Source organism: Heteronotia binoei, chromosome 6, assembly GCF_032191835.1.
Source record: "Heteronotia binoei isolate CCM8104 ecotype False Entrance Well chromosome 6, APGP_CSIRO_Hbin_v1, whole genome shotgun sequence".
NCBI classification, from domain to species: Eukaryota; Metazoa; Chordata; class Lepidosauria; order Squamata; family Gekkonidae; genus Heteronotia; species Heteronotia binoei.
The window spans coordinates 50,500,743-50,525,449 of record NC_083228.1 but is presented as its reverse complement, the minus strand read 5'-3'; the positions used below and the strand labels follow the sequence as shown (position 1 = coordinate 50,525,449).

At 40.3% G+C, this 24,707-nt stretch overlaps 1 protein-coding gene across 3 annotated transcripts in view; it reads right to left on the bottom strand.

Annotated features, from left to right (window-relative positions):
• The window catches only part of C6H10orf90 (chromosome 6 C10orf90 homolog), a 162,617-nt gene that overhangs the window by 18,175 nt on the left and 119,735 nt on the right, over window positions 1-24,707 (bottom strand). For all 3 annotated transcript variants that reach the window (XM_060241428.1, XM_060241430.1, XM_060241429.1), the window contains 2 exons: window positions 23,931-24,127; window positions 21,753-21,954 (listed from right to left, as the gene is read on the bottom strand). In XM_060241428.1, the coding sequence (XP_060097411.1) occupies window positions 21,753-21,954; window positions 23,931-24,127 (399 nt within the window). The remainder of the gene's footprint in view (window positions 1-21,752; window positions 21,955-23,930; window positions 24,128-24,707) is intronic.

Genomic DNA, 24,707 nt, shown 5'->3' with positions numbered 1-24,707 from the left:
ACAGCATCACAAGTACTAATTCCTATGAATCTGCTCCACAGTTGATGTTCTGAAATAATAAACCCAGAACCATAAATTATTTTAAGTGCCTGTGTGTGTGTGTGTGTGTGTGCATGCACACATATCAAGTTGCAGCCAATTTATGACAATCCCAGCAAGGGGCTTTCAAGGCAAGTGAAAAGCAGAGGCAGTTTGCCATTGCCTTCCTCTGCAGCGTCTTCCCTGGCCATCTTCCTTCCAAGTACTGACCCTGCTTAGCTTCTGAGATCTGACATGATCATGCCATGCCTTGCCATCTTCCTCCCTGATTTATTAAAAATATCCAACATAAATTCTAAAAAACATGAAGGAACAACCCACAGAGGCATAAAATTGCTGAGGGAATATCTTCCTTAAAGGACTGTGTATGAGAACTATACATGATAGGACAATTAGATCCATGGAGGATAATACAAAACACCTCCCCAGATTTCCCACAAGTAATTTATTGAATACACTAATGGAAACTGTCAATCCAGTTGCTTCTAAGTACACAAGCAAATATGGATTTCAGAAACCCACGGTATGATAAATCCATAACAAGCCAATAGAAACTAACAGGCATCAAGTGCAGGGTTGGATAGCAGCTTTATGAATCCCTATATTGTGGTTTTCAGTAAGGAAACAGACTCCCAGAGGGGAAAATGGAGGTATATTAACATATAAAATAGCACAGACATATGCTCTTGCAAATTAAAAAAAATCTGTAAGTGTTTGTGTACACTAAGATCACAAGGCTGTTCATTATGAGGATTTAAAGTACTATAAACAGCTGGTAGCCCTGTCACTAAAGTAATTACATCACAGTTTTTGAGATTTAAATCCAGTTATTTGAACATTGTTTCTATTCAGTTCATCACAGTAGGATCTCTAATTTGTTCAACATAGTCAACAGCAAAGTAGTCTATCTTAGACTAATTAGCCTGCTTGAAATTAACCATAAAAATTATACAATACAAAGGCTACTAAAAGAGTTTCAGGTTGTTTGCCACTGGAGTGCTCTTATATGATAAAATCTTCTGCTGACTAAACATGCTAATTTTTCTCAAATTACCTTTGGCATCCTCTGAAATCCTCTACACAGACTACAACTAGATTTAGAAAACAGTTTTCTTGTAGAGATGAGAACGTAAACAGGAATTGCACAGATGTTACTTACATGGAAATAGTAGTGGATGTCAATAACCACTCCATATAGAATGGGCCATTAATTACAACATTGGCAAAATCAATAATGCAATTTATCTGCAAGCCAATGATCCTATATTCTTAATAGGTACTTTGTACGTTTATTTATTTAGACCATTTTTATGCTGCCTCTTCAATAATAAAATAAAATAAAAAAACTTCAAAAGGTATAGTTAAAATCCAGCATTTAAAAAGTCCCAGTGCAGCAGCAAACCCCATTCCTCCTGGTAATTGGGGGAAACGGGAAGCTGCGGGGGGGGGGGGGAGGTGCTACATCCCCAAACTCTGTCTCTATGACAAAGGAATCTGACAACCTTACTTCAGATCCTGATGGTCTAGATGTTAAAAAGCATGAGGGACATGACTGAACCCCAAGAGAGCCCACAGCATAAATACCATGGGACCAAGCAGCAGTCCCCACCCACACCTTCTAGAACTGACCAGTCAAGAAAAAGTGGAACCCCTGAAGTATGGTACCTTCTCCTCCCAATTCAGCTAGTCTCTCCAGAAGAATACCATGGTCCATGGTACTGAATACCACAGAGAGATCCAGGAGAATCAACAAGGACTCACTCCCCCACCCTGGCTAATCATTCATCAGGGTGACAAAGGTCATTTTCACCCCAAACCCAGGCTTGAGTCCTGTGTGGAATGGATCTAGATATAATCCATCACCTCCAAGACTGTCTGAAGCTGTGCAGCCAGTAGCTGCTCAAGCACCTTTCTGTTACATAGAGAGGTGCTGTTGTTTTTGTTGCAGAACAACACTAAAACAAGAAATGTGGGTTATGTGGCATAAACAGCTAATTTTGGCACCAGATTGTTAATGATCCCACACCTTGAGCTTTCAATGAAAATAGCCTTTGCCTTCACTCTAGTTTCCGAAGAACCCCTGTAGGGACAATGCCAATGTCCCTTGTAGGGACAATGCCAATGTATATACCCAATAGCTATCAATGGTGCTGAGGACATGCAGCAACATATAATAGAGATAGAAAATAATTATATTGGCAAAGTTGGGTAGTCAATATGTAGCAGTAGGGCCAGCAGCAGTTAATATAGCAGGTTCCAAATAGGTTGCCCTTTGTACAAATACTTTTCTTGGACCTTTAGTTAAATTATTGGTCTTTCTCATGACTGAAGGGTTCAGAATACAATTCATGGGTTATATATACACACAAATACAGTCTTTCAGTCACACAAGCTTCTGATCAGTGTAACAACATGTTTTCATAACAATCTAGTTTTTGAGGATATGATAAAGAAACCAGAACTGCATGGGCAGGAAATAGTGGGGTATACTTTTCTTATTATAAACAAACAATTAGAAAGAATGCATCCTGGAACTACACAGCTCTGTTAAAAGAGAAAGAGATAGAATGCATAGTATAAGCTGGTTTCCATCACATCACAGTGGGCTTCTCTGTTTTCTGAATACTGTTTTTATAGCTATTGTTTGGAAAGACAGTTCCAAGAAACCTGCATACAAACCATACATGGCACCATCCTGTCCTGGTTTTCTCCAAGTTGTGAAAATCAACACAAAGAAGGAGTTGGATGGGGACAAGAAGCAAACTTCTTTACCCTAAGGGGACATGTCCTCTCTCTTGTTTCCAAAATGGTCCTTATTGCCTTGCTGCTCAACTTCAGGGTATCAGGTTTTTTGTTGTTGGGGGGCGGGGGTTACATTAACATGATTCAGCACTACCAACGGGTAGAGTTTCTGCAGCAGAACATTCACTTCCAGGAACACTGTGGAATGGGAATATTCTTTTCTGTTTGGCTTAGTAGGCAGAACAGCAGTGAGATCATTAAACTATTCCCTCACATATCCCAGCTGAGCAGCCACAGCTAATGTAACAACCTGGGGGAAAGTTAGTACACTTTTAAAAGGCAAAGGACACACCTGTTGTTGTGTTAATATCATCCAAATACCAAGTGTATTCACAGACTATTTTGTATCTCAAATTTTAATTTGAAAATATATAAATGGAAGAGAGTAAAATGGAAGAAAGATTAAATGGCCATTTGGAAACACAGAGCTCCCCCTCCACTTTAATGGATGTAGAAAACTCCACACACATCTTTAGAGTTGGCTTAAGCAATGATGCATAAAGAGGTTTCCATATAGGAAGGACTTTTTACACATCGTTGTATTAGTGGAACTAGGGATCAGAACCACTGACAAGACATCTTTCTGCTCTTGTTACCTATGTGTATGTATAAAACTGAACAAAGAAGGTTGTTTATATGTGGACTAGCTGCTTATTAATACACAATGATTTGTCTCTTCCTTCATGATTCAATGCAGATTAAGAATTCCCTGCTACCTTTTCTAAGATCCTTTTCACATATAAATCTGCTTCAGTGATTATGAGAGCTTTTCAGGTTAATTAATCTGAATTAATAACAATATAAACACAGACTTGTGAAACTGCTGTCATAACAGGGCTTTTAAAGTGCAGAAAATCTGCCCTCCCACTCACACTGTGAGAACACAACAACAATTAATATTCAGTAAAAGTGACCTATAATATCAAATGGTGCATAACTGAGAGACTACAAAGTAGTTCCATTTTAAGAAATCTGGAAAAGTATTCTCTTGGAAAAGTTTCTTGAGAGACTTCTAGACACTTAGAAATTGTACAATAATTTTTTTTTGCTTACTGATACTTGTCAAAGTGCCTAAAAGCTCTACCTGGCTCTGCTATTCCCCCGATTAAAAAAGGAGACCCCTGGTAACACCAAAGGGATATGTGTAACAAATGGACAAAGTCCCTGCCCTTTCTGTCAACTACCAATCCCCTTTATTCTTGTTTTCTGTTTGTACAGGACAGCTAACAGCCAATCTGGACCCATGAGCAAAGTGGAAGAGAAACAGAAAAATCTCCTGTGGGCACCACTGGAATTCTGACAGAGTGGTAGACACAGCCACAAAATGGATACCACAGGAGATGGAGCTAACCACAAAACAGGTTGCAGACAGAGGAGCCACAAATACAGAAGAAGCCCAAGTGTAAGCGAGAATCTCTCGGCTTGACTTCGCGAACGAAGATTTAAGAAGGGTGCAGTAGTCCACGTCTGCTGCAGGCTCGCTGGTGGCTGACAAGACCAATGCGGGACAGGCAGATCAGCCACAGTGGCTGCAGGAAAAAGTCTGATTTGGGGTTGATGCTGTAGCAGTGCGATTCTTCCTCAATCTCCTTTTGTCCTCAAGACCAGCTATGCGTGCGTTCTCAAAGGAAGAGACAGCCTGGTGGATGGTGTGCCTCCATGCTTTGCGATCTGAGGCTAGGTCAGACCACTGGTGATGGTTGATGCGACAGGTGCCAAGGGATTTCTTCAAGGCATCCTTGTACCTCTTCTTTGGTGCCCCTCTATTTCGATGGCCGGTGGAAAGTTCACCATACAGAGCAATCTGGGGAAGGCGGTGGTTTTCCATCCTAGAAATATGCCCTGCCCAGCACAGCTGCGTCTTCAACAGCAGCGCTTCGATGCTTGTAACCTCCGCCCTCTTGAGAACTTCAGTGTTGGTCACAAAGTCACTCCAGTGGATGTTGAGGATGGTGCGAAGGCAGCGCTGATGAAAGCGCTCAAGGAGTCGCAGGTGATGACGGTATAAAACCCACGATTCGGAGCCGTAGATGAGGGTTGTCATCACAACCGCTTTGTAAACATTGATCTTTGTGCCTTTTTTCAGGTGCTTGTTGCTCCACACTCTTTTGTGCAGTCGGCCAAATGCACGATTTGCCTTTGCCAGCCTGTTGTCAATCTCCTTGTCGATCTTGGCATCTGAGGAGATGATGCACCCCAGGTAGCTGAACTGCTGGACTGTCTTCAGAACTGATTCACCCACAGTGATGCAGGGAGGGTGATAATCTTCCTGGGGTGCAGGCTGGTGGAGAACTTCTGTCTTCTTCAGACTAACTTCTAGGCCGAATAGCTTGGCAGCCTCTGCAAAGCAGGGCGTCATATGCTGCAGAGCTGATACCGAGTGGGAGACGAATACAGCATCATCAGCAAATAGTAGCTCTCGGATGAGTTTTTCCATTGTCTTGGAGTGGGCCTTTAGTCGCCTCAGGTTGAACAGGCTGCCATCGGTGCGATAGCGGATGTAGACACCATCGTCATCATCTAGATCTACTGCGGCTCTTTGAAGCATCATGCTAAAGAAGATCGTAAAGAGAGTTGGCGCAAGAACGCAGCCTTGCTTTACACCTGTGCCTATTGGGAAGGGCTCCGAGAGGTTGTTGCAGTGTCTAACTTGGCCTCGCTGGTCTTCATGTAGCTGGATGATCATGCTGAGGAACCTTGGGGGACATCCTAAATGTTCCAAGATTTGCCACAGGCCTTTCCTGCTAACGGTATCGAAAGCTTTGGTAAGGTCGACAAAAGTCACATATAGACCCTTGTTCTGTTCCCTGCATTTCTCTTGGAGCTGCCTGAGAACAAATACCATGTCGGTGGTGCTCCTGTTAGCTCTGAAGCCGCACTGGCTCTCTGGGAGGAGTTCTTCTGCAATGGTGGGCACCAGTCTGTTCAGGAGTATTCTGGCAAGGATTTTGCCTGCGATGGAGAGCAGGGTTATCCCCCGGTAGTTGGAGCAGTCTGACTTTTCCCCTTTGTTCTTGTGTAGAGTGATGATGATTGCATCGCGAAAGTCCTGTGGTAGTTTGCCTTGTTCCCAGCAGGTGACAAGTACTTTGTGAAGTGTGCTATGTAGTACTGTGCCCCCATGCTTCCAGATCTCTGATGGGATTCCATCAACTCCCGCTGCCTTGCCACTTTTCAGTTGCTTGATGGCTTTAATAGTCTCTTCTAGGTGGGGATCTCATCCAACTCTGTTTTCACTGGTTGAAGTGGGGTGAGGTGGATTGCTGAATCTTGAACTACGCGGTTGGCACTGAAGAGAGCCTGAAAATACTCCGACCACCAGTTCAGTATGGATGCCTTGTCTGTGAGGAGCACTTGGCCGTCTGCACTACGCAAGGGACTCTGAGCCTGATATGATGGGCCATATACTGCCTTCAGGGCTTCGTAGAACCCTCTTAAATCACCAGTGTCTGCACACAGCTGGGTTCTCTCTGCAAGCTTGGTCCACCACTCGTTCTGAATGTCTCGAAGCTTGTGCTGGAGGTTGCTACATGCAGCACGAAAGATTGCTTTTTTCCCGGGACAGGAGGGCTGAGCAAGATGTGCTTGGTAGGCAGATCTCTTTTTCGCTAGTAATTCTTGGATCTCTTGATTGTTCTCGTCAAACCAGTCCTTGTTTTTCCTTGTGGAGAACCCGAGGACTTCTTCAGAGATCGACAGGATGGTAGTTTTTAGGTGTTCCCAGAGTGCTTCTGGAGAAGGGTCTGTGGGGCAACTGGGGTCCTCAATTCTTGACTGGAGTTTTGCCTGGAAGGCAGCTTTAACTTCGGCTGACTGAAGGCTGCCAACCTGAAGCTTCCTCCGAGGGATACCTCCTCTCCTGGGTGTGGGTTTAAAGTGAAGACGGAGATTGCAGCGTACAAGACGATGATCCGTATGACATTCCGCACTGGGCATTACTCGGGTGTGTAAGACATCTCGAAGGTCTCTCTGGCGCACCAGAATGTAGTCGATAAGGTGCCAGTGCTTGGACCGTGGGTGCATCCAGGTTGTCTTCAGGCTGTTCTTCTGCTGATAGTGTTGGTGATGGTGAGCTGGTGCTCCGTGCAGAATTCTAGCAGGAGGCGGCCGTTATCATTGCAGTTGCCAATGCCGTGTTTGCCAAGTACTCCTTTCCAGGCTTCCGAGTCTTTACCTACTCTGGCATTGAAGTCGCCAAGGATGATCACCTTGTCCTCTGTAGGGATCTTCCGTACGAGGTTGCGTAGATCAGCATAGAACTTGTTCTTTTCTGCAGGATCTGCTTGAAGGGTTGGGGCATACACACTGAAGAGTGTTGCATGCTGCTTGTTTTGAAGTGGGAGGCGCATGGATGCGATCTGAGTGACCTGTTGGCAGGTTTTCGAGTTTGGAGGCAATGGAGTTCCTGACCATGAAGCCAACGCTGGGAATGGGGACTCCTGTTGTACACTGCTAGGTATTATCAGATAGGTCTGAGGCCTCAGAGAGTGAAACTGGAGTGACCTTGTCTCAGAGTGTGGCTTTGAGAGTAATCAGGCTAAAGCAGTACATTGTTCAAAACAGGGTTTGAGCCTCCAGGGAGTGAAACTGGTACTTCCTGTCTGAGGATACTTCTAGGTCCCAGAGCCTGACTTTTGAGAGAAAGGAGGCCAAAGTGAATACTAAAGAGGAGACTGTGTTGTCTCAGAGCCTAGTTTCTGTAGAAAGCTAGCTAAGAACTAGAATTTCCAGGGAGAATCTGGGGAAAGGCCAAAGAGTAACCTCAAAAACAGACGCGTGTCTATGTGTTACTTCCCGTGCAAGCACCAGTTCTTGCCGACTCTGGGGTGATGTTGTAAGCCAAAATGCCCTCAAAAGAGGTTGGGAAATTGACAGGTGGGCACCTTTGGCTTAAAAAGGACCTAGAAACTATGTATACAAGATTCCACTTCCAGAAATTATTGCTAAATTGACCAAGGACACTAATTGTGTAAAACTATTATGATTTTATTACAGAAAAATATAGAACACACACATGCATGATAGTAGACTCATATAACATACATACAGACCTAATAAAAATAGAGAGAAATGCATAGAGGTAACATAAGGGTGGGCAACAGGGTGATAATTACCGATCGTAGTCTTCAAGGAAGGCTCCAATGGCGACAAACGAGGACGGTGGGGAAGGGGACCCTCAACTGGCCAAGAATTGGGGATGTATCTAAACAGCAGGAATGGGGTACTGCTAGATGCACACCTGTGGGGAGTTAGGACTGTGGTTATAAGGACTACCTTGAGCCCTTAGGGGGTAGGAGATACAGGAGCAGATGACAGGTGGTCAGCTGGTACATGACCTCAGAAAAAGGGGAGGCTCCGCAATGACCATAAGGGCTGGACTTATACGGTAGCCAATAGCCAGTTTATTGGGGGCACCTGATTGGATGCCCATACCTGGCCCTGGTTACCTGATTGGACTTCCAGGTAACCATGGACCAAAGGTGGAGGCTCCAGGATGACCATTTAGGGAAAGAATGGGTGAAATTATTGGGGTGGAAGTGATTAAAAGGCTATCAAAACTTATCTAAAAGGTGACAATAGATGGCCAAATTGCTACCTAAGGTAACACCTGATCTATACAAAGAAGCTTGGCTCTGGGTGAAGATGTTCTTCCTCTTCTTCATTCCTCTACTGGCACCATCCTTTGTCTTGGGTTCTGATGGACAAAGGCTTCAGGCAGTCTGACAGGATCCACGCCTAAGATAAGCTTGATTGCCTTATGCATAGGTGAAATCTGTTGAGTACGTGAGCCTCCCGCTTCACTGTCATTGAGTCCGGCACTGCAGAAAGATAGTTGCTGGTGATGTTAGCCTACCAATATGGATTCTATGGCCAAGGCTGGAATCTGCTTGCCTGGACAGTTCCTGGCGGCACAACTTCTTCCGCTGCAATGGCTGAGATGGTGCACGCACGGAGCAGCTGGAAACCCATCTGTCCTTCTGGTTAGCACTCTTCCAGAGATACTGAGTGCTGCTGCAACGTTGTGGTTGTTAGTACTCACATAAGTCCCTTACATTCTGGTAGACAAAACCCACGTTCTCCTGGCAGATGTGTGTGAGTTGAATCTCCAGGCACCCTGGCAACCAAATGTGTGATTACGATGTTCTGAAATTAGGGGTCTTTTTCTCACAATGTCGCATCACAACGTTTTTATGGCAGACTTTTTTACGGGATGGTTTGCCATTGCCTTCCCCAGTCATGTATACTTTCTCCCTAGCAAGCTGGGTACTCATTTTACCGACCTCAGAAAGATGGAAGGCTGAGTCAACCTTGAGCTGGCAACCTGAACCCAGCTTCCGCCGGGATTGAACTCAGGTCATGAGCAGAGCTTAGGACTGCAGTACTGCAGCTTTACCACTCTGTGCCACGGGGCTGCTTCTATGTGTTATACTTGTATATAACTTCAAGCCTCTTTCCTGAACAACCTTATTCCACCCAACAATGTTAATAAAGATTATTAGGTTTTTTTCCTATTCACCTCAAGCCTCATCTGAAATAGCAGCATTTAGAAGCCATGAAGTTCAGTCTGTCAGGTGGGACCTGGGACAGAGACCATACTGGTTAAATTTCACATTATGTTGCCTTTATTCATACATCAATTATAACCCCAACCTTCACAGCATGCTATCTCCATTTTTATTTTGTAGAATCCTCTAGACTATGGCTTTCATATTTTGGGCCCCCAAACAGAGAACAGCTTGAATATACTTGTTGTGAACCTCTGACATGGTCAGGTTTGGAACACTGGAATACTCCTATCTGCATAGCTGTGCCTAGAACATCAGACAGTGGTGGTGGCCAGCAAATGCATTTTTATAATCCCATTTTGTATGAAGGCTGTGACCTTTTTATCTGATCAAGACCTGGCAACCAGTATTCATGGCTGTTGTAATGCATTCTCTATAGAGCTTGGTGACTGTCCAGAAGTTTCATCTCAAGCGGAACTCAATGTTCTGCCTCAAAGAGCATATTATTTCCAGGCACAACTTGCAGAAATTTGTTATCTTCAGCTCCTCATCCTTTGGAAGTTCATATTGAGATAATCTATGACCGACTTCTTTTAAAAAATTTCAATCCTGTGTAGGAAAAATTATGATTTGTGTAAGGACTCCAGGAGACTAAGGGCTGATTCACACTACACGGTCAGAGATGCAATGAATGAATCGTGGCTCTTGTTTTTGTGCATCACAGTTGTTTCAACCTATTATTACTTTTTTCAGATAGGTATCTTTCCATACTTTGTGAGCTAGCTGAGTGAATGATGGTGCAACCAAACAACCCTTCACTGTTGAACAGGTTGCAAAATGGGAATAATAATTGCTTAACCAACAGGGCTGCAGTGATCATTGTAAAGATCAGACCTCTGAAGGAATCTATGTTCCACCTAATTGATACAGTCATTTCTGCCATTATGACACTAGTTAAAAGCTCATAAACCAAATATTATATACAAATTTCTTTGAAGAACTAGATGAATGATGGGAAAGTTTCTCATTAGAGACATTTATCGTTAATAACCATTACAGGAGGGAAACTACAGCTGCTTGAATAATTAATAAATGTATGCAATATTACATTTTTATTATTTACAAAGATAAAAATTTTCTTCCGTAATAGTGCATGAAAGAGGATTAATTTTTTCTTAAGAACACCTTTCTATACTTGCAATTCAAAGGTTTTGAAAGTAATCTAAAAGCAATCAATTTCTTCCTCCACAAATGATGTTTTATGTTGTATTATGTAAAAAGGATATGCGTCTCAGAGGCCTTCCTTTACTAAAAATGAATGTTCTTGATTTGCGTATTGTAAATTCTGGACTCCCCCTTCTCTTTCCATGTTCTGTGGAAGGGCTTTCAAATATTACAAGTAGTAGTTTGAGGATTACTAAATAAGAAGTGATTTTAATAGCTATCCCATGGGACCATAATGTCTGAAATGACATCAGTTAGGCCTTGTAATCACTTTCACAGAGATCTCTTACTGTCATACAATTTATTCCATGTTTACCACAGATTTTATTTTATTTTTTAAAAGGAATGAAGCAATTTAGCAAAACCTGTCATCAGCATAAGCACAGGATGGCTCATCCCATGGAGATTGTCACTATAAGGCAGGGTATATAAATAATAGAAACAAATAAATATTAGGCAGCAGTTTAAAGCAGCCTTCATGAGGCAGCCATATCATGCAGTAGTGGCAAATAGTTGCCTGACTGTTGTTGCTCTTGAGCACATGGATCGAGTCAGCCTTCTATAAGCAGTGGCAAAGATTATACAACAAAGACTCCTGCATTACCGTAACGACTATGGGTTTGGATTTGCATCCCCCCACTCATGTCCCCTTAACAAGTCCAACACATTTATTGTGGCATGTATTTTCATCCACCAAGAGCCCACTTCACCAGATGGGAGAGATTTGGAGTTTGCTATTTTATTTTGGTTTTAACTGAAAATGTTATTCACTATTATTGTAAGCCAACTTGAACCACAAGGAGAGGCAAGCTATAGATGTTGCAGTAAATAAATAAATTAATTAATGCACAATGAAGCCATTAGGTTTTTAAGGCACCATAAAGTTCTGTGCCATTTTAGACATAACAGAATAATATAGCCATAATGAATTTGTCAGGATAGGCTGTATTGCACAGCTTGGGTGGGGGAGAGGGATGGACAGACCTATGTACCATGTAGCAAGAGATAATATTCCCTGTTAAGAAAAAATATTGCAGAAGTGTAGTGTAGCAAAATTAAGGTCCAGTGACACCTTGAAGACTAATAACATTTTATTTAAATATGAACTTTGAGAGTTACAGCTAACTTCTTAATCTAAAAAAATCAGTGGTAATTTTTTTTAATGTAATATTTATTGAATTCATGCCATCACCCTGAGAGTTGTACCTCAACTGGAATTACAAGGAAGGGGGGGGGCTCTCCCAACATCAACCTTGGCTGAATCCAAATGTCAGCAATAACTGATTTGAGATGAAAGATAAAATGTTTAGATTTCCATCCATTTGTAACTGCTGCAGAGGGCACCTTGAAACAATACCCTTTAGGGAGTTCTCCTGCCAAGTTTCATTAGTGAAGAAATGATGATTCGGTGTGTATTCTTTCCCTTCTATACTGAACTAAAGGATAAACAAGGATTTACCAAAGTTACAAAGGAAAGGAAAAGGGGTTTCCTTATTTGCTTGCTGCAAGAAGGTCATTTGTTTTTAGACAAAATTCATTTCTAAGAATTACAGTATACTTCTTCATAAAATATATCTGTTCCTAAACAGCCAGATCCTGTTAAATTTTACAGAAATCTGGATTATTTTCAACATAGGTTGTGTCATTGACAGAGAATTATTCTGCTCACAAAAGGAAACAGGCCATGTAATATGCATGTAGAACTTTGTACCTGCACCAGGGACTGCGGTACTGATGAGCAATCAATTCCTATATTTATCACAGCTGTGGCACTTATAGATCATTGTTCCTCCATGCAACTAAGGGCAACACACTAAGAGTTATTTGAATGAAAACAACAACAACCCTGTGTGGATAGGGTGAAGCATGTGACCAGTCAGTCAGCATCACAGCTGAATGAGGGTTTGAATTTGATCCCTATGAATCCTCCAAACCCAAAAAGTTAGTCACTGAGTAAGTGTACATGCAACTACAGCCTCACTATGTGATCTCTTGAGTACAGAATTAATTAGTTTGCAAAAGAAACATCGGCTTTTTCAGTACTTAAAGCTTTGTCAGCAGAACGAGTCAAGGCAAAATCCTTGTAACATATTTCTTTAATGAGGTATTTTTTCTCTAACTTGGCATAATTTTTTATTTCAGAAATCAAGACCTTTAAAAAAAAACCCCTAAAAGATTAACTAGAGAAATTGTAGCCAAGGTAGTAAATTCTACGCCTGTTTAAAATGCACATAGTATCATGACAAGTACAGATGGGCCTGTCCCCCAAATCAGAATTGGGATTGGGAAAGCCAAAGTATTGCCAAAACTCCTATTCAGTATTTGCCAAAAGTCCTATTCTGAGCTCAATCAGAAAAACTAATTCTCTTCCTCTCCATCCCTAATTTCCTTTCAGCCCTCTGTCATCCTTTCCTTTCATTCATCTCATTAAATGTGTGGCAGTTGGTGATACCACCCCCCCACACACACTTCTTCCTTCACATGCCACTTTTATCGGCTCCTTTTTGCTGCCCTCCATCTGTTTTCCTTGCTGACAGTCAAAAAGAAAAGGGGGTGATGCCCACTCTTATATAAGCTTCATATCCCTCCCTCAAATTCATCACAAAAAAGGCAGCATCATGCTATTCAGGCTCTTCTTTTTGCTTGCTCTGGCAAATCATGCTCCTTTCTCACCACCTCTTTGTGTTGAGGACTCAGGAGCTGTTATATCCATGGTAGAATCATAGGCTTGTATCCTGTTGAATTTTACTATGGATGGTACAATGTCAATCTGCAGAGCACAACTTTTTTACCTTTCTCTCCCACTGTAGATTAATAATGCCCCCTGAAATGCTCCTCCTGGGGGAAGGGGAAGTTAGACAGATGCTGAAGCAGAGGGGAGCTGATGAAAATCACTTCTCTGCCAAGTATCTGTTCAATGAGATCCAATCCATACAGTCCTATTTCATTATTAAATCTGGATTACAAAACTAAAACAGGTACTGATTGAATTAAGCAAAGGACAAATATAAGCACATCAATCAAACCATTTTTAAAAAGCAAAAAAGAAACAATTATTATCGAATCTGATGATGCATCTGATGAAGTGAATTTGGCTCACAAAAGCTTATGCCACAATAAATTTGTTAATCTACAAAAAGCCATAAAACTCCAGATTATTACAAACAGATTTCCAAATAATAATGACTCTATTTTGTTGATTATTTGAAATTGCCTTATAGGTTACACTGGTCTGTCTAGCCCTGACTGGCACCAGCTCACCTATGTTGCAGGAAATGAAAGGTCTTTCCCACTACCTGCTACCTGAGATATTTTAAACAGAGATACCAGGGACTGAACTGGTGACCCTCTGCATGCAAAACAGGTGCTTTATCATGGAGTCATGCCTTCTCCTGATACTATATTTTACAAGTGATAAAGAGCTTAGGTGTACACAATTTTATGCTTAGCTGGGTAGATGTGGATTATAGTACACCATTAGCAGGTATCGCTGTGAAAGGACAATTACTGAAATCCTTTCTACTTAGAAGCAGTGTAAAACAAGTCTGCCTTTGTTCTCCGTTGATATTTAATCTGTGCATAAGGACACAATCTATTGCATATGGCCTGACATGAAAATTCATGGCTTGTAAAAACAACGAAGAACAAAAATGCTGATGATGTCTTTCCTAGAGATTCTGGCACGTTCATGGAAAGACTGATAGGATTATTGATCAAAGAAATCAGGCCTGTTAGGATTTCATATAGATTTAGTGAGTAAAGAAGAAATTAAAAGAATGTGCATTGCAATGTGGAAAGACTGAGATTAAATAGGTAAAAGTTAAATTCATGACAGACATTAATTATTTAGTTAAAGTTTATATTGATCAACTAACAAAAAAGCCAAGGTAAAAATTAACTCAATGGGCAAAATTAAAGCTCTCATGGATGGAGAGAACTGTATGAATGAATAACTGGGCTAATACCTTCTTCTGTGTGTGGAAATGCATAGCAGGGGGAAAGCTTTGTTTTATTTGATCTATAATAAATCATTTTACATTTCTGATTTTTGATACCACCCTTTTATTTTCTGTATCCTTTTAACCATATAATAAAATATATTCAAGAAATAAATCATTTTACAGAAAACAAAAGTCTACCAATAAAAAGGGGCATCTTGCAAAAAATATATATATTTCACCTCTTTCAGACATCATAAAATATGACCATACCACAGTATTGACAGTTCTATGTCAGTGGTGGGAGAGAAAGGATGGTAATCTTTTCTGGTGCATAGAATAGTGGAGTTGGTTCCAGCCAGAGTCGAAAAAACGACTGGTGCTTGCACAGGGGACTACCTTTACCTTTTTATTTCCCTCATTACTACAGGCTGCCCATCCCACAATGCTTTTATCCATATATGTCCCATGTCCTGCAGTATGTACTTTTTGGTAATTATTTTTTTTAACCAGCAGAAAATCTTGTTGGTCCAACTTGTGCTTATCAGTATTATTTAGGCAAAAGAATCTAAGCATATTAAAAAATTTAGAACGAGGACAGGACAAAAGATAACATAATTTGGGGCAGAAGACTGACAATCCGGGACTAATATCAAGAAACATCACATTCAGTCATAGGTTGTTGTTTTTTTTACCACTGAGATTTTAAGATAGTTAATAATTCTAAAAATAGGTTTAGGGAAGGATTAATATAACCAGTCTTTATCATTTCTATAGAGGGGAACCTGAGTGACATAACAAGCAATACAAAACAAGACTTGAGGCCATCCTCTTGCTTGGTTTCAATATTCACAAACAACTGGATTACAAAAGTAGACAGAGGTCAAGTGGTCATGAGAAATTTGACCACTTTGGAGCCAGTACTGCAGCAAATGAAAGCTTATAGTGGCTTTTACTCAGAAATCTGTAATATATTGATAGCCATAAAACCATATGGAGATAAGTATCAAAGGCAAGCAGAGATTTATAGAGCAATATACCTGCTACACTGTAGAAATATATTTCTATGACAGGTCCCATAATTTTAACAAATGTAACATTTAAAAAACTTTTCTTAAAAATTGTCATTCTGGTATTATACACCTGTAACAATTTTTCAAAAAAAAAAAAATTACAGTGCCATGTCGGGGAAATGTTAGATAGCCCAAAGATGCAGGCTCCTTAATATATTTGGTGGCAGTGTAAAATTGTGCAAAACTGTTGAAAGGACATTTTAAAGCTGATCATATAAATTAAGGGAGATGAACTAGAGTTCATAAAAACAGATTTTGTTTACTTAAACATATCTGGTCTAATTATGAACAGAACATCCAAAAACAACTAAGAAATCCCTCTTGTCCTGAGCCTCCTGCCAATCTACAACAAGCTAGAGGAATAATTTTCTCCAAAATGTATTTTAATTTATCAGAAAACCTATATACTAATTTTTTAGAGCCCTGCTTGAGTTAGCACATAAGGCAAAAGCAACACAATAAAATAATAAAACTAGCAGCATAAAAACAAACCATAAGAACAAGCCTGGACATAAGAAAAGGAAGAAAATGTGCCAGTAGCTCAATAATACAGTGCTCAGGCTGTAAGCAGACCATAAAAACAGCTTTAAACAAAAAAAGAAACCCTGAATAAAAGCCTGAGTGAAAAAAGATTTTGGTTTGGTGCCTAATGTTAGTAAAGTCAGTGAAGTGAATCACAAGGGAGAGGACAATCCAAATGTAAGGTGCTGCTGCTGAAAAAGCTTTATCTTTGGTTGCCACCCACCTCACCTCCACTTTCTGACATTCATTTTTTCCCAGCCAGGGTCTGATACCAGGGGGTTCCTATTCTGTGAGAAAAATACTATAAACAACAAAACACAGCCAAATATGACAAGGATAGCGATTAAAACAGTTGGTTTCCCCTTGTTCATGCGCCCCATTTCAGTTAAAAAAAAAAAAAGATCCCACTACCTCCAGCTTGAGGATCATAAGAAAGAAGGGAAAATAGGGTTCCCAGGGATTGCCCAGCCACTGGTATGGAAGAGTTGCCCATGGAGGACAGGGACCTCATCCCACAAAGTACCCATTTTCTCCAGGAGAATCAATATCTGTAGTCTTGTAATTCCAGGGAATCCCCAAGTCCCACCTGGATGCTGGTATTCCTGAGAGAAAGGCACATTCACATGCCAATTCATGTCTTCCTATGTCTGCTTTGCAACTTGTAATTTTAATTGTGTATAGAACAGGATCTTTTAAAATATTATTGTTGAGAGGGATGACTCCTTGAGTTAAAGATGCAGTCCTTCATAATATCCTTCTAAATGGAAAGAAAGGAGAAGTTCGACCAAAAAATGTGTTCTCCTCTGAAACCAATGAAAATAATTTCAGACTGTTTAATTAATGTAACTTAAAAATGACCTCTAAATACAACTGGATCCAGTCATGATATGCTCAGAAACTGTAGGGGAAGTCCCTGGCATCATTGCTAGGCTGAATTTTTTCCTTGCATGCCTTCAAGTATGGAACAAGAATTGTGTTTTTTGAAGAGGTGATCTATTCCACCTAGAGCAGCTGATTTGGGATTCCTAACTTTAGAGAATCAAGGAAGTCATTACACATAGAATGTTTTAGTACAGGGGTGTCAAACTCATTTATTATGAGGGACGGATCTGACATAAAGGAGACCTTGTCGGGCCAGGCTATGTCAGGCCATGTTGGACCGGGCCTTGTGTGTACCTATTTAATATTAGGTAGCAGAGATATAAACTTTATAAAGGACACAAACACAATTAAAAATTTTGTTCTTAAAAAAACTTGAAACATGCTTAAAATATCAGCACTCATTGAAAGGAGCTTTCTTTGTATTTCTCCCATGGGATCCAGGGAACTGGACGAACGAAGCTCTGGCTCTTTCCTTCCTTCCCTAAGGGACTGGGGGGGGGGGAGGAGCTTCAATAAAAGGAAGAGAGGCTTGGCTCAGTAGCTCTGCTGTGCAATTGAGAGAGCCTGGCAAAGCAAGCTCTGCTCCCCCCCCACTTCCTCCCCAAGAGAGGAGCCTCAGCCAATGGAAAAAATAGACGTTTTGCTCTGTAGCTCCTGTGTGATTGAGCAAGCCTTGCAAAACAAACTGTGATGCAGATGGAAGCAAGCTAAAAGGAAGCAGACATGAACCAGTTACTCAGGGGCCAGATAGGAGCCCTCCAGGGGCCTGATTCGGCCCTGGGCCACATGTTTGACACCCCTGTTTTAATATCTATTCAAAAAAAGAGAGAGCCAAGAAATCTTTTTGATCTTCAAAATCCACAAGAATTTAGTCTAGAAGCACCTCACCAAAAACTTGCAACCCAAGAAGGATGATACTTCCAGGTCATTTTTTTATTTCGTATCCTCTAACCACACCCAAAGCAATACATTTCTTCAAGCAATTACATTTGCAGTTAAGATCCTTGCTTTTAATGGAATATCATATTGAGTGTGAAAAGGCAGTTGTGAAATCAAACTTACAAAAAGTTCTGAAGGACTATATCCTGGACATTAAACAGGAGCTGATATGTCCACAAATATGCTACTCTAGCAAAATCACAGACCTAGAGCACAGTGCCCGGAGCATCAGTGTTCTTCTTCAGTTATAATTCTTCCTTCCTTTCATGGGAAAGTTGTGGGGGAGAAAGTGTCATTAGCATATTGGACCCTAGAACTGTGATGGGATGTTGACCTAGAGTACTGCCATAACTTCTGTAAGGTCATTTGGGAGGCTGTAGAACCTACAAGTCACTTGAAGCTGACATATGATTTTTGCAGTCTGTGTTTAATCTTCCGTAAATAGTTGCTGGAATGTTGCTGGAAAGAAAACATGCATTGTCAGCTGTAAGGAACTTTAGAAATCCTCTAGAGAGCTGATGGGCTGAGCAGGACTGAGAGGACACTGGGCCTGAATATCCTGCTAAGGATAGAACTGAAGGGTGTAAGACAGACTTGCCCAGAATTACCTCCAAGAATGCAGGGGAGAAAGTTTGTCCTGAAACTCTAGCAGTGCAAACTTGTGCAAACATAACTAGGAGTAAACTTCAGTGAATATAGTGGGATTGATTCTAAGTAAACCTGCATAGGATTATGTTGTAGATCAGCTTTTACTCCTCACAGTAGGAAAACTTTATAGCTCAAGACTTCAAACCCTCAGGACTTCAAACTTCCTTCCCTGTCTGAGTTTCTGTCTCTTGTCCTGACAGGCAGAGAATCCCTGCTGTGAACCTCAAATCTTGGAGAGATAATCTTCCTCAGGGAAAAAATTGCCCCCCCTCAAGAAAAAAATGGAAAAATGCAACTATCTGTGGCTCTGTTTCCTATAGGCTGGATGGGAAGAATGGGTGTGTTCACACTACACTAAAGTTTTGCAACTGGATTTTTATTGTGTAAGAGCAGCAAAAATCCAATTGCAAAACACATTGTTTAGTGCAGTGTGAACACACCCAATGTATTCCATGAGTGGACTTATTTGTTTCCCACATAAAGCCTCAGTTCCAACTAACAGTTCTGCAGAAGAGACCACCAGAGAGCCTGGCAAGTCATTACTGGATTGGAAGGCAGAACAGGAATCCCTGCTCCTCATGCTTTCTCTTCCTCTTTGCTCTGTAGATGGTTGGACAGTTCTTGACATAAGTCCTTTATTTCCACAAGGCAGGAAATAGAACCAAATAAAGGAGGAAGGTGGCACCATAGAGACTTAGGGTCACACTAAACATTTGGGTTTTCAAAGAGTTGAGGCTGGGTTCCCTGGACCCAGCTTGGTTTTTACATAGCCATACAGCTGCAGGGAATAGCTCTATAAAGGTGAGCTGAAACAGGCTCAAAGCATCACCATGGGGCAGGACACCCCCCCCCCCCAAGCCATTTTCCATGCACTGAAACAGCACTGGGGAATTATTTTCCTGTTTTTGCTGCTTCACGTTCACAGAATGTTGCACACATAACATGGAAGATTTTTGGACCAGCTGTGGGAGAATACATCTAGCTTAATGGACTAGCCAATCTTTAAACTGCTTGTTGATTACTTATTACCCAATTTGTGTAATTTGCATGCTTGTGATTTATCAATTTCAGCATATTTTCCAGTGGTATAGTATATTACTATATTGGCCTTGTAGCTAACCTTTTTCTTTGCTTTGCATTTCTGCATGTGTTTGTCAAAAAAGATCGAATCTAGTTCAACTCAGAGTTCTCTCTCCCTCTCTCTCTCATTCACAACTAAACCTCCCAAACTAAATGATTGTGTTTGTATATACAATGGGCTTTGGATCTCTTGCTTTGGAGTTTGGAGGACACAAATGTGTAGCCCCCTCTGTCCCTTCGTAACACTGTTCCAAAAAAGGGTACTTCTCAGCAGTTTCAGGATGTCTTGCTGAACCTGTGAAAAGCGTCTGATAAGGGAAAATATAGAATGTAATGATTGATGTAGAAATCCATGGCTATTACTATGGTGTGGCCTGTAACAACAGGGCTTGTAACAACAGTGGGTGTCTAGAAATAAAATTTTGCAACAAAAGTGACTCCTGATAAAATATGTATACAGAAGCATTATTGATGCTTAAAAGTAAAAATATATATCTTAATTATAAGCAGAATAGGAGTATTTTGATATCTTTTAAAGTAATGTACGAGGATGAGATTATATGAAGATGATAACTCTTTGCTGTTCTTTAGTGTACTATTTAATGACGTTTTAAAATGCTTTAAAAAGAATTATTGTTCTAACTTGTAACAGTGCAAGGACAACATTCATTCTTAGAGATCAAAGGCTGGATTTAACACAACATTTCACTAACAGCGCAACCTTTCTACAACTCAAGGAGCCTCCCAGTAGTGTAACATACCTCTTCCATTAGAGCAAGACGCCTCACATAGGTGGAAGCAACCATGAATAAGAAGAAAGTTTCACTGCTAGCAGAATGGGAATGGAGGATCCAACCCTGAGCTTTTAGATGTAATTCAGATACAAATCTTCAACAGACAAGAATTTTCACCTTTGACTCCATCACTTTGTATGTATTCTTTATTTTTGTTTTGTTCTAAATAAGGGAACAGTGCACTTTTATTTTTCCCAGAAGTAAAAGGACTTGGGGAAGCTTGCAACTGGAATTCTCACCAGTGGGTAATTGCTCCATTTCCTGTCATAAAGCAAAGGAATACTCTTAAAGTTTAAGGAGGAAAAATAAGGATGAATCTCAGAATTCTGTTGATTCCTGTTGCAGAGAAAAAATTACCTTCTAGTAAACACTGGTTTTGTTTTGCAGCTACAGAAGGCACTTCTGAAGTATACTATAGAATAGCTCTGACATCCTACTTTACCATAGAAGTGGGGTTTTTTTGACACTGTAATGATTTTATACATTTTAGACATCTGTGTTGGTTATTTATTGTTTGAAGATATATGTCAGACAAAGGTATGTATGACAGAGCTTTGGGATTATCTACAAAAGTAGAATTTATTGGTAATTTTTACAAAACACACAGCTAGGTAAAATCTGTCTCTCTTTTGAGTAGTACCAATGGGGAAAAGGAGGGTGGAAAGAGCTAAACTCAGGGCTTTTTTTGTAGCAGGAACTCCTTTGCATATTAGGCTACACCCTCCTGATGTAGCCAATCCTCCAAGAGTTTACAGGGCTCTTACATGGTCTACTAAATGCTCTTGGAGGACTGGCTACATTGGAGGGGGAGGTGTAGCCTAATATGCAAATTAGTTCCTACTACAAAAAAAACCCTGGTTAAACTGATAGCATGGCAAAGGCTTGTGGAGAATATACAGAATGATATAGGAATACACTGGCTTGAATCACACTTACAGTTTCTGCAGACACAAGTATATTTGTTCATTCCTTCCTCCTGCAGCAGCTTAAAATGTCCCCCTCCCCAATTCTGCTCCTGGGAGGTAGGAGTAATAGATCAGAGGTCTCCTGTGTGTGTGTGTGTGTGGGGGGGTCGGTTAAAAGCCCTCCCCCACAATGCAACTGTAGAAATTCAAGCTTGTATGGTAACTTTCAGTGACTATCCACTAGATTACAACAGTACAGGAACTAACAATAATGAAATCTCTCACCCTTCCTCTCCTAAACTGGATAATTTCCACACAAAGCTAACATAAGAATATGGTATATTAGCCATCACTTAGAATTCTTTGACAGCCCTGGTGCAGGTACCGCAGTTGAACTCACCACTGAGAGGATGAGGAACCGTGTACTGCCTCTTCTTGCTTGTAATTGAAGAGGAGGAAAGTTTGCGAGAAAGAGCAGCTCCTTGTTTCTTTCCAGAAGCATCTCCCTGCTGGGCTTTCCTCAGCTGAACCATGTGTTCAAGTTTCTTCAGCCGTTCTTGTGAGCGAGAAATAAAGTGAGGTTTGTGAATTTCCAGAGCTTCCTAAAATAAGTGGAGGAAATAGTTTTGATTTAGGTGATAAATACGAAGGGCATAGTTTACCCCACTGCTCTACCAGGACTGAGTGAAAGGATAGCTTCTCAGGCATTAAGGTAGCATCCACTATGTACAGCAAATACCAGGAACTTTTCTTACAACCTGGATACAGAAAAAAATAGTCCAGCCTACTGAGTTTGTTTTTAGACTGTTATATTGTTTTTAGATTGTTTTATTATATGTATCTGATTTTAACCTTGTATTTTTGACTGTTGTTACCCGCTCAGAGCCCATTTGGGAAAGGGTGGGCTATAAATAAAAAATAATAGATAAATAAATATAAATAAACCTGAAACACTGCTAGAATAAACAAGAGTGGATATTTTATAAAAATCTGAGGGGGGAAAATATGTCTTGTTTTTATAATTATTGGCTCAAATGCATTGTAGAACTTGGGGGTTTTTTTATTTGTCCAAGGATCCACAAAGAGAAACAAGAGGACATAATTAATTGTTTTCTTAGACAGCTCTGGTATTTGGGTTCAGGAAAAGGGATCTATTGTGCTTTACCAGACTAGTTCAGAAAACAGCAAAATCATTTTATCATTATAAAGAGAGAAAGCCAAAAAGCAATATATTCTGTTCATTAAACATTCAGCCATTTTTGCTGTCTTCTCCTGAATGCAGAAATTTTCTGCAGTAGTTTCTTCATTGCCACTATCACAACAGGACTTAGAACTTTAGTGTGTCATGTGTAATATTTAAAAAGAAGAATGAATGTTTTCAATATTAGTTTAGAATAGTTTAATTTCAAAGCAAAGTCCTGTCCCGATTTGGTTCATATATTTATTCAGCTTTTTATTATGCAACAATTCCATAAACTACTCTAGAGATATGCTATCCCTTCCTTCAAGCAATCTCAAGAGCACTTTATAAAAGTGCTTGCCTTCAGCTGTGAAGGACACCTGACAATAATGATGTAAATTATTTCAAGAGTTACAGCACCTAGCAGATCAAAGGCAGTTGAACAAATGGATATCTTTTAATGCAGACATGAACAAAGCAATATCTTAAATTTACTACACTAAGATTATTTCATTCTTTCATAGAAGTTCTTCTGAATAGAGCTGAGCTGTATTAAACCTACAAGCATAACAGTAATTATGTTTGATGCGAAGAATCAAGATGATATTTTGTTTTCAGTTTTGCATTTCTCTTCAGGTGATGTCAACACCATGGTTTTGTCTCCACGTTTTCCAGAATCCATTCAAAACTACAAGGACAAATGGATAATGCTATCTGTTCACTGGAGTAGCACCACTCTCTCTTATGTAGACAGGTTTTCTGATAAAAGTCTCCAAAAGCTGCCCTATTGATACAGAAAATGTTCATTTCCCAATAGTTGGTATCTCATATGTAATAAACTGAGGCAACCTTAGTGTTTTTGGTCAATATACTATCCCATACCACTTCACTGAGCATGCAAAGAAACTGGTACATTAAAAAAATGAGTCTTATGATCCTCTTGGATCTTACAGCAATGCAAACAGCCTCTTAAAATGGGAGAAGGAGTATTTTCCTTAAGAGTTACTACATTTGACACTCAAGAATACCAACCACAATGGTCTAATGTGATCGTATCAACCTCTCCAGTAATTACTAATCTAATATCTGCAGTTATTAGGTTAATAATTTGGTTGGGAAGGTAATATAGGATTGTTAAAGGATGGACAAGAAAGGAGGGCTAACAGGAGCATTCAGAACACCGGATATTGAGATTACAAATTACTCCTATTCTCAACATATTCCCACTAGGGAAGCAAAGTGATTTGGGAACAGTGCCTAATAAATCTAAGTGACTTTGCTATTTTACTGATTTAAAAACAAAAAAGAGGAAATGTGACTTTCTGATTCCAATATATTCCCAGGAAAATAACCATTACAGTATTGAGAGTTAACATAGGAAACATTTTGATATTGTACCCTGAGAGACAGTGGGTTTGAAGGAATGTTCTCAGGCTCAGAGCAGACCTCTGGCTGCTGGAAGGCTTCATGTTTCTCATGACTAACATTTGGTACATGAACTGTGGAGGTTGTTGTTACCTCCCTGACCATCTCTTTCTTCTCACTTGTATTATATCCTTTCAGCTTGTCAGCAGCATCACAGAATTTGTAATCACCTTGAACGAGATAAATATTTATTAATAGGATACTATTTTTTAATATCTTTGGATACAGAGTTTAGCTTATTCAACAAGAGTGTACAGGAATATACCAAGGATTCCTTAAATTGAAGAGGTCAGGTCATGTCAGATATGACTCATGCTTACATGACGCAAGAAACACTTCATGTCAAACAAGATCTCATGATGAAGCTAAATAATCTGACTCCACCATCTGCTGGGGGTCTGCATGTTAAAAACTAAAATTATTGCCTAATGCTTTGCAAGAAAATAAAACATATTGTTCTAGTTGTTAAGAAAAGGTGTCTAATTGTGTTTTCTACAGACAGAAGGCGTTTCTGCCACTAAAAACAAGGGGGACCATTTACATCTATTTCCTCTTATCTTTGTAGACCCCCACAATGCTTCTTATGCTGTTCTCAGAATTTCTGGAGGCATGATTTTATGAACAGAGGTAAGTTCCCTTATGTGAATGCAGGATCCAATCCAACACTTTCACATAGCACTTTTTGAATATCCAAAGTACTTTGTTCACATTACCACAAAAAATCTTACATCAGCTCTGGAATGTAGGGGA